We start from the raw sequence: 11,097 nt of genomic DNA, 5'->3' as shown, positions 1-11,097 counted from the left end.
CAGCGGGCTCCTCTCCAGGGCGTGGGAGCAGAGGGCGGCTGGGCGAGGGCCCAGGTCCAGCAGCAGCAGACACGGGCGGAGGGACGGACGAAGATGGGCACTGGGCACTGGGCTCAGGGAGCTACTTCTGTGCCCTGGAGAACTGGGAACAAACAGATCACACCAGAGTTTGTCAAACAAGAGAGGCAGTGAGCGGGAGGGGCGGGGAGCAAAAGGAGGCAAGAGCAAAGCAAAGAAGAAAAAAGGGGAAAGAATGAAAGACAACTAGTTGCCCTGACCCTGATCTTTGATTTTTAGTCTTCCTAACCGAGCGTGGGGTGCCGGGACCCTACCTCCCCACAGAGAACACTTATTTTCCGGATGTTGTCGTTTTCCAGGCTGGGCCGACTTGTCCGATACACACAGGGGACCCAGGGCCTAGGGACCACCATGCTTTCAGGGGCCAGGGAAACGTTTTAAATTTACTTTCAAAATCAGAAGGAAAAAGGAACATAATAATAATGAATATGTAGTAACGACTCCTGCTTAGACGGTACTCATCTTTGTAAGAGCTATAAAGTATCACTTTTCATGTATGTAGTTTTGAGTGAAGGAAGGGTCCATGAAAGTCAACACACCCTGCCCCTTGCCCCTCCTCACCGACCCCCTCGGCCGCCGTGACTTCCCTGTGTGGGGTTTTTATTTTAACTTCAGCTGTTCTTGTCAGGCATCACTGGAATTTGTGACCCCATCATCCATTTTAAATGTATATGTGTTCACAGTCCCTGAGCCAAGCAGCACCGCTCCGTTCCTGTGCTGGGCACGCCGATGTGGGCGGAGCCTGCTGCTGGGGAGCTGTGGGCGGGGCGAATGGTCCCAGGGCCTGGATTCTGTGAGGGGCAGCACTGAAGGCTGCCCAGCCTGGGAGCCGCCACCCCGGATGGCCCAGATGGCACCCAGGCACCTGAGACCCAGCGGAACCCAGACGTGGAGCGGGGGTGGGGTGTGTGCAGGTCATGGGCCATTCCTGTTTTTGTCCTACACTGTTCAATAACGCTGCAGCTCCAAGTGCAGAGTCATCACCAATCTCCTGAAAGGCCTGATTTATGTTGTCAGAGATGTCACTTTTTATTTTTTGCTTTCTGTTTGCAAGAGTTCTGAGTAGGAAAATGTCAAGATGAAACCTTAGAACGATGCTGGCATGTTAAAACGATCCCACTGGAATCATTTCTCCTCCTTCGTTAAATATTTGCTCAGGGTGGATGTTAAAGGATGCGCGCACAGGTCCCGGTCCCTCCCACTCCCTCTCACCGGCTGCTGGAGGCGGGGCTCTCGGGGGCAGTGGGGCGGCAGCAGGCCTGGGGGCTATACTGCTGTACACACTGTGCTGACTGTGAACTCCGCCTCGGTGGCCATGATGTCTGTGGGCTGGATGTTGCGGTCGTACATTGGGTTCTCAAATGTGGCCCGGACATTGGTGTTCTCGTGGCCGGCATAGCCATTGAACGGAACTTTGGGTCTTCTCCTGGGAATGAGAGGGAAAGGACAGACTCAGGTCTAAAGTCGGACAGAGGGAGAGGGAGGCAGAGGGAGGGCAGGGAGGTTTCAGAAGGTCACAGCTCAGGAAAGCTCTGGGTGGGCTGGGGCCTGGCGTGTCTTGTCGCCCTCCCGCCCCCTGCCTCCTTCCTTCCTGTACCTGTGCTTGTAGAGATAGAGCACGAAGCCTGCAATGATGAGGGCGATGAAAGGCACCAGGATTGCGGCGGCCACTGAGCTGCTGTTGGAAGCAAAGTGGCGGCCGATAGATTCCGGGTCTGACTCCAGCAGCCTGAGGTCTGCAAGTCCCAAAGCATAAACCTTAGGTCAGAGACACAGTCTGGGAGTGCGGCCCCTAGCGGTCACCATTGGGGAGTGCGGCTGCGGTTGGCTAGGTGCCTCCTCCTCGCTGCCTTCCACACACACCCAGACCTTCCCGGGAGAAGGGGCTCACGGGTCGGTCAGATCATATGTGAGGACAGCGTTCAGTCCAGGGGGAGCCAATCTGCGGGAGAATCTGAAACTATGTCGCAGAATAGAATCTTAAAAGGGTGCAGCCCTTTAGAAGTTTTGAAACTTTCTGGGCCATAGAAGCTTTGGGCCATGGAACTTTACAAGAAAGTGAAAATATGAAACGGATGCATGAGGACCTGCTCTGGGGGCACTGAAGTTTCTGTCTCTGGAGGGTCTCCCCTCCTTTGTCTGCCCCTCCGCCCACAAGACTTGGGGGGGGGGGCTCGGAAGAGCGCAGTGGGACACCCTTGCCACCTAACTGAGGGGCTGAAGCTCCGAGTGGAGCCAGAATCAGAACTCGGCTTCCTGAGGTCTCTCCGTGTTTGAGGCTGAGGGGTCAGGCATTTGAAGGGCTGCTGCAGGGAAGAGTGCAGCTCACGGGGGCAGAGCTAAGAAGAGCTCTCGGGAGAAGCAGGGTGGAGTGGGCAGAACAGGGAAGCCCATTTCCACTGAAGACAAGGGGAAGCTTTCTGAGGGCCAGCGCTGTGACAACACGCAATGGACTGACTGCCTGGGCAGGCAGGGGCTCTGGAGCAGCACCCGGACTGCCTCCCACGAAACCAGGACCTCTCCCCCCATGAGAGCCCGAGGCTCACACCCAGAGGCTCTGGGTCAAAGCCAGTCTCTGCAGGGAGGATGCTCGGCACTGATGGTGTGGAGCATGCAGGCTAAAGATGACAGGGGAGCAAGGGAGGGCAGCCTCGCTGACACTCTGTTTTCTCATCTGTAGGACGAGGACTGCAATGCCAACCTCTGTGACATGTGGGGAGGAAAGGACAGCACGGATGAAGGCACCCCTCAGGACCCCACGTCTCAATGCTTAGGGATGTCTGGGTGATGCCCGAGGGCTGGCCAGACAGTACTGCAGGGGCCTGTATTTGAGACCCAATGCCCTTAAGTTGGGGGCCTTCAGCTCAACAGCTGAGCGTGAAACTGGCAAAGGGGAGTGCATGACGTATCGTGGTTATTTCTGGAGAGGTGTTCCACAACTTCCATCAGCACCTCAACGGCGAGAACTCCTGTCTTAGATTGTTGGTTGTCACCAATCCTCTGTCCTCTACCCCCATATACACATTTCTCCTCCACACCCATGAGTTCTCCTCCACACCCATGAGCTCATGCTCCCAGGGGACAAATGCTAGTTACCAAGTCTTTGAAAGCCGAACTGCCCAAAGCCGTGGCCCTTGACAGAGCCTTGGTAGATGAAGGTGCCTCCGGAGGACTCTGAGGAGACCTGTGTGGTGGGAGCAGAGAGTGTAAGCTGGGAGGCGTGCCAGCAGGAGATGGAAGCCAGGCCAGGGACACACTCAGAGACATGTTGCCCGCGGCGCTGTTTCACCTCCCGCTCTTGCCCAGATACAGACGGTGACCCTGACCAGCACAACCAGGCCCGGGCGGAGCAGGCTGATGTGCTGGGGGAGGGGCGGGGGCACCAACTGCTTGTGGGAGGCAGGGAGGCATTTCTCTTTTCCACTGGCCAAGTCATTTAATCTTGGCTTCAGTTTCTCATTTATAAAACAGGAATAATAACAGTACCTACGTCTCAGGGTGGCTGTGAAGATTAAATGAGTTAATATAGATGAAGCACTTACAACCCTTAACAGGCCCTAGTAAAGTGTTAGCTGTTCTTGCTGTGATGAAAAGCTGACTTACAGCACCCTGGGACAGAGTGAACCAAGATTAAAATGGACCCAGCAGACTTAACACACTTATCAGAGTTCATCCCCGTTCCATTAGCTATAATATTTTTGGGGGGCAACTGGGGACATAACTCCTTCTTGTTCCCTCTGCCACTTGCCTCCATGAGGCTCGTGTAACTGGCACAGACAGACAAACACACTTGTCGGAGGGCAGAGCTGGTGCTACTGGTGTACCTTCCAACGCATGCTCTTCCCCAGGGCCCTCTGTCTGTGGTGCTCTAGGCTGACCTCCTCTCCTGTCCCCTTGAACACACCCTGGGTGACACAGACACGGGCCAATGGCTGGCTGCCATCCTAGGCAGTTTCTCCAGCTGCCCCTGGCCCCCCACAGCCCCATTCCTGTCTAGCCTCTGGCCTGCACTCCTGGCTTCATCTCCCAACTCTGACCCTGTCCTCTCACCTCTGGCACGTCCCCTCTGTCTTAGTCTCCCCCGCTGTGCTGAGTCACCTACCATCTGCATCCTTAAATGCGGGTAGATGTTCCAGGTTCTCATCTGGGACACCAACTTCTCCCAGCTCCCACCACCACGCCCTGACCTTCAACTTGCTTGAATCACTGTATACCGCTGACCTCCAAATTCCTTGCTTTTGGATCTAACATCAGAACCTACTCCATCTCGCTCAGATGTGCTGACCCTCTGGACTCCCAGCCTCCTGGCCCTTTGTATCTTTGCCTTTGCCCATTTCGCTAGCCAATGAGGTCTCCTTTGCTCCCTGTTCTGGCCCTACGGAAAACCTCCGCCCAAGTTTCCACGTGGATGCAAGAGTTTCCACCCTCTCCTCACCTCCTCTTCCCTGGCAGTGACCTGGGAATGGGATGGGCCAAGGGCACCGGGAGTCCAAGGACTGAGTGAGATTTGCTCAACTTACATGCCCATCTAGAGCCCAGTGATCATCTTTGAACTTATTCACAAAGATCTCCACAGGCCCTGTGATCTGGTAAACCTGGAGTCGGAGATGGAAATCTTCTTTCTTGTAAATTCCTGGGAAAAGAAAGTTCAGAGGGTGCACTTGAGAGATCCAGAGAAATGTCAAAACCCAAGTCTGTGGGTATGCGGGTGTGAGCATCTGAATGTGATCTCACATGCAGATGTTGATCAAAACACTCCACGAATTATTAACTGTAAGCAGGCAAGTATGGTGCTGCTGGGGAGTTGGTGTTGGCTGTGAGTCTGTGCAAGAATGTGCATGGGTGTTAATAAACAATGGATTACTGGCCTGTGGCTGGGACCCTGTTTATACATGCATGTGTGAGAATAAAGTGAATGTGGTTTTGTATATGTGAATGTATCAGTTAATGCGTTGGTGTGCCTACAATTCAGTGTGTGTAGGAATGAATGAGTGATGTATCCGAAGGATATGAATGTGTTTAGGACTCTCTCAGAGCTAAAGAGTGAATGGGACTGTTCGCTTGTGTTCGTGTGTGTGCATGAATGGATGTGAGCGTACACTGTGTATTAATGTGTGCATTCCTTCACTCGTGCATTCATTTATCTATCCATCTATTCAACAAACAGTTTTTCTACATATTTAGTTGTTCTATTTATAGAAGGACTGAAAATTAGGGAAATTTTAGAAAATGCAGAGATACATGAAGAAAAAACATCACTCTTAATCTCATTAAGAAATAGCCACTGTCAACATTTTGGTTTAATTACTTCCAATTTTCTTTCTTATAAATATGATTTTTTTCTTTTAAAAACTGGAGTCCCATTTTAAAAGCATTATCCTGGATGTATTTCTTCCAAAACTGACATAATCTTTTACCCAGTAGATATGCTATAATTAGTATATCCCCCCTTTTTAAAATATTTCCATTTATGTACTACGAATAGCCCTGTAATACGAACATCCTTTATTTATGAGTGTTTGACTCCATCCATTTTTATTTCTTATGATAAAGATTCTTAATGAATGGGTCCCTTCATTTTCAATGGCTCTTGATACAAATGCCACCCTGTTTTCTGGAACTGTGCTATTTTCAAGTGGGACCAGCACTGGATCAGTGCCTTCACTGGACCATGACCAGAACTAAAGTTTATCATTAAAAAAATCTTAGTGGGAAGAGTAGAATGTGATATTTTGTGTTTACCTGATTTTTTTTGATTACTGATGAAAAATACTCTTCTCTTGTTTACTGACTGCCTATCTTGTGGCTCCTGGGTTCTCAGCCCCCGTTTCTGGTTCCGTTTTAGGGATAAGAGTCTTATTTCTCTTTATTTCTCAGGGTCCTTCGTATGTTCAAGTTATTGATGTTTGTCACCTTTGTCCCTGGTGTTTTTATCATGTAAACCAAGATGAATAGACACTTCCTCCTCCCCCTGCCCACCAGACAGGTCTGAGCCTCCCAGGACAGTACAATGTAATGACAGCAGATTCAGCCCAGCAAAGGGCATGTGCCCGCCTGCCCTTAGCAGCCCTGGCTTGCACAGAGGGTCGGGGGGTGGAGGGGAGGGACTACTCCTCACCGGCCAAGTGCAACTCCACGCCGCTGTGGTCAATCATGGTGGCATTGACCTTGCTGCTGACAACCTGGAAGCCAGTCACCCTGAGCATGGCTGGCTGCTTCTTCCCCTGGTACTCATAGGCCCCTTTCCAGAGAGAATTCTTGGCAAAAACATCCCCAGGAACTAGAGGAATTGAGAAACAGACATGAGAGGAACTCTGATGTGTGCTGGCAGACTTGAGACCACCTGATGACGGACCCCAGTTCAGTGATGAGACTGTTTTCCCAACCTCTCACCCCGGGGAGGGTGGTGGAGTGCTCGGACCTCTTGTGATCCTCTTGGCTCTCAGGGTGAATGAATGGAGGGCAAGGAGAGAAGGTGGATAAGAAAAAAGGAGAAAACAAGAAAGGGAGCGAGGGAACTAGAAAGAAGAGAGAGAAAGAGAAAGGAGAAAAGAGAAGAAGGGAGGAGGCTGAAAAGATGAAGAAAGGGAAAAAGAGAAATGTAGCAGTATCGTGTAGCAGATAGGACTCAGGCTAACGGAGGCAGACAGATCTGGATTCTCATCTGGGCTGTAAATTACCTATTGTTTGGTCAAGTGTAAGGGCCTCAACTCCCTCACCTGCAGGCCACCCCTGCAGTTCTGGAAGTGGGGGCCACCCCACCTGCCTCATCAGAGTTATTGTTTGGGGTCAAGTGATCTAATGTTGCAAATTGTACATCACAGGATGTTAGGCACATAAAGCACCCGATGAACGATAGCTATTAAAACTGTTATTTATCCTGTAATAATTCTCTACGGCACGTGTTATAATCCCTATTCTACGGAAAGATACACTGAAGCTCAAGAAGTGCAGCCCATTCACAGATGGTCAGTGTCCAGAATGGAATTTGGATTGAGTCTTGTTTCCTGTACAATGCACGTACTAACTACTATCACTGCCGGGTTCTGAAAAGCATATGATAGTGCATAATAACTGTGCACTGGTCAGGCAGCAGGCCTGTAGCTCTGTGTCCCGTTCTGGTCATCGCACTTGGGAAGAACCGACACCTCTCTTAAAAATAGAATCACTCCCAGGAAGCTCCCGGGCAGGAGCTGGGTCTGTGTCTAGGGCAGTGATGGCGAACCTTTTGAGCTCGGCGTGTCAGCATTTTGAAAAACCCTAACAACTCTGGCGCCGTGTCACATATAGAAATTTTTTGATATTTGCAACCATAGTAAAACCAAGACTTGTATTTTTGATATTTATTTTATATATTTAAATGCCATTTAACAAAGAAAAATCAACCAAAAAAATGAGTTCGTGTGTCACCTCTGACACGCGTGTCATAGGTTCGCCATCACTGGTCTAGGACCATACACTGGCTGGTGCTGTGCCGGGAGCGGGTGTGGTAATCAACAGCTCCAGAGCTCGAAGCTCTGGATGTGTTTTTGGAAAACCTTGGACCCTTCTTCTGGATGAGACTTTTGCTCCCTGCAGGCTCACTTCCTCCTGAAGTCTGCCTGGGTTGGGAGGTGGGAGGGGAAATCAGTTTGAATCTACAGATAGTTTCCACTGGGTACTCAGAAACTCATGTGCGTGTTTCTGGGTAACTCGGTGAAGGAACCAACATGCGTCTTGAGATCAGGCCCGTACACACCTGAGGCCTGGGTGAGCGGCGGCTCCCGGGCAGGGTTGATGGGTCTCCCGCTGGGCCGGACCTCTGCTGGGGAAGGAGAATGGGAGGAGACAGGATCAGCCCCTGGTCTACATTCTGTTGGAAAACATGGCCGCCTCTCTGGCATCAGGTCAGTGGCTGCTTTGAGATCTTGCTTTGGACTTACCCTCTTAGACTGGAGGGAGGCTGCTTTGAAGGCGATGCCTCTCAGAGGATGAAATGTAAAGAGTTATACATTTTCCACCGTATCAATCACAGTCATATTACACAAGGAATTTGGATATCATTACATATAACTCCTTATTACCATATTAAATAACAGGATCTACCAGCAAGTCTATTAACTATCATCATCTTGAAGTAGTCAGGAACATAAACAGTATTTCATGATCTGAGTAACAACTGCAATCTATGAAAATCGGCGATTCCTGCTGGTGACAATGTCATTAGAATTGCTAACACGACTCTGGGCTTTGTCTACATTCTGATGAAAGGAAATGCTACACTTCAGCAAGAGGGAAGGATGTCTATCTTCTACCCACTGCACAGATCCCCCGAATGCCCCATTGAGCACCTGGGGTTGAGAAGCCCTGAGCTGGGCTCTGCTTCCCTCCCAGATGCCCAGCACGAAGAAGGACCTTCCACTGACTAAAAGTAAACTTCCTAGCCCCGAAGGGGTTTCAGTGGAGCGCCTTCCTCCCTTGGAGCGGTGATATGAAGACCCAGAAGCCCTCCCAGCACAGGCAAGGCACGAGCTTAGGACCTGAGACACAGCGAGGTTCAGATTCCAGCAGTGCTACGTAATGAGTGTGCGACTGACTAGCTACTTCACCACTCAGAGTCTTCGTCTCCTCCTGCTAACACACACCTCACAGCTCTATGCTGGACAAATGAGGTTGTGAACATGAAAGTCATGGTCAGTAAATGTTAATGTCTTTCCTTATTTTGCAGAGAAAAATCTGCCTTGTCACCAAGTAAGGACAGACTTTCCCTACTGTCTCCTCAGGGAGGCCACAGGGTTTTATAGCACACCCCTTCCAATTCTGGGTGCCAGCTTATGTTTAGGTACACAGAAAGCTGCAGAGAAATTTTCCACAGCGACTCAATATTCACAGGAATAGAACAATTCTAAAATTTGTATGGAACCACGGAAGACCCCACATAGCCAAAGCAATTTGGGGAAAAAACAAAGCTGAAGGAACCATACTTCCTGATTTCAAACTATATCACAAAGCTGTTGTAATCAAAACAGTATGGTATTGGCATAAAAACAGACAAATAGACCAATAGAACAGAATACAAAGCCCAGAAATAAAACCAGGGAATTAATTTTCAATCAAAGGGCCAAGAATATGCAATGGAAAAAAGCATAGTCTCTAATAAATCGTGTTGGGAAACACATGCAAAGAGTAAAATTGCACCCCTATCTTACAACAAACACAAATAGCAAATAAAAATGGATTAGGCTTGAAGGTGAAACCTGCAACCATGAAACTCCTAGAAGCAAACATAGGGGGTAAGCTTCTTGACATTGGTCTTGGTATTGGTTTTTTGGGTTTGACACCAAAAGCAAAGGTAACAAAAGTAAAATAAACAAGTGGAACTACATAAACTAAAAAGTTTCCACACAGTAAAGGAAACCATCAACAAAATGAAAAGGCAACCAATGGAATGGGAGACAATATTTGCAAACCACATATCCAACAAAGGGTGAATATACAAATGATACAAGGAATTCATACAACTCAATATAAAACCCCCCACAAAAAAGCCAGTTAAAAAAATGAACAAAGGATCCAAATAGACACTTTAGAAAGAAGACACACAAATGGCCAACAGGTATATGAAAAGGTCCTCAACATCACTCATTATTAAGGTAATATAACCTCACATCTGTTAGGATGTCTATTATCAAAAGAAACGAGATAACAAATGCTGGTGAGGATGTGGAGAAAAGGGGGCCCTTGTACACTGTTGATGGGAATGTAAACTGATACAGCCACTATGGAAAACAGAGTGGAGGTTCCTCAAGAAATTAAAAATAGAACTAACTTGTGATCCAGCAATCCCATCTCTGGGTATATACCTGAAGGAAATGAAATCCTTGAGGGGACAACTGTACTCCCATTCACTGCAGCATTATTCACAACAGCCAAGGTATGGAAACAATCTAAGTGTCTGCCAATGGATGAATGGATAGAGAAAATATGGTATATGTATTTGGACAATGGAATATTATTCAGACTTACAAAAGAAGGAAATCCTGACATTTGCAACAGCATGGAAGAATCTGGAAGACATTATGCTAAGTGAAATAAGAGAGAGAAAGACAAACAAATACTATATGGTACAACTTACATGTGGAATCTAAAAAAAAAAAGTCAAACTCATAGAAACGAAGAGTAGAAGGGTGGTTGCCAGGGACTGGGGGCCAGGGTGATATAGGAAGAGGTTAGCAAAAGGCTACGAACTTTCAATTATAAGATGAATAAGGTGTGAGGATGTAATGTATAACATGGTAATGATAGTTGATAGTAATACTACACTGTGTAATTAAAATTTGCTAAGAGATTCAAACTTATAAAAAACAACTAAAAAGTGAGGTGGTGGATGTTTTAAATTGATGGTAGAAATCCTTTCACAATGTATACATATATCAAACTATCAAGTTGTAAACTTCAAATATATTACAGTTTTACTTGTCAATTATACCTCAATAAAGCTGGGAGAAAAGAAATCAAAGGAATTAAAGAAACTCTTACAACTCAATAATAAAAAGATAAATAGCCCAATTAAAAAATGGACAAAGGATTTGATTAGGCATTTCTCCAAAGAAGTTGTGCAAATGGCCAATAAACACATGAAAAGATGCTTTTATCATTAGCCATTAGGGAAGTGTAAATCAAAACCACAGTGAGATACAACTTTACACCCACTTTGGATGGTTATAAAAAAATGGACAATAACGTGTTGGCAAGGATAGAGAAATTGGAACCTTGACACATTGCTGGTGGGAACATAAAATGGCACAGGCACTTTGCAGAGCTGCTTGATAGGTTCTCAAAATGTTCAACATAGAGCTGTCATTTTACTCCTAGATGTACACCCAAGAGAATGAAAAACATATATCCATATAAAAGATATATGTTTATGTTCATAGTAGCCTATATAATATGCAAATTAACCCTCACACTCTCACAAGAGGGCTGCCTACGACCAAGTTGGCAGGGGGATTAGTGAGGGACAACCAAATGACTGAACAA

At 47.6% G+C, this 11,097-nt stretch overlaps 1 protein-coding gene across 1 annotated transcript in view; it reads right to left on the bottom strand.

Moving 5' to 3' along the window:
• Positions 1–1,344: 1,344 nt before the first annotated feature.
• The window catches only part of CSMD2 (CUB and Sushi multiple domains 2), a 268,349-nt gene continuing 258,596 nt past the window's right edge, over positions 1,345–11,097 (bottom strand). Inside the window, exons 60-65 of the mRNA XM_023758472.1 lie at positions 7,817–7,882; positions 6,197–6,358; positions 4,599–4,711; positions 3,175–3,262; positions 1,676–1,814; positions 1,345–1,504 (exon numbers count right to left, since the gene is read on the bottom strand). Coding sequence (XP_023614240.1) covers positions 1,345–1,504; positions 1,676–1,814; positions 3,175–3,262; positions 4,599–4,711; positions 6,197–6,358; positions 7,817–7,882 — 728 coding nt within the window. The remainder of the gene's footprint in view (positions 1,505–1,675; positions 1,815–3,174; positions 3,263–4,598; positions 4,712–6,196; positions 6,359–7,816; positions 7,883–11,097) is intronic.

The sequence above is a fragment of the Myotis lucifugus genome, unplaced genomic scaffold, assembly GCF_000147115.1.
Source record: "Myotis lucifugus unplaced genomic scaffold, Myoluc2.0 scaffold_131, whole genome shotgun sequence".
NCBI classification, from domain to species: Eukaryota; Metazoa; Chordata; class Mammalia; order Chiroptera; family Vespertilionidae; genus Myotis; species Myotis lucifugus.
This window is presented reverse-complemented; position numbering and strand designations above follow the sequence as displayed.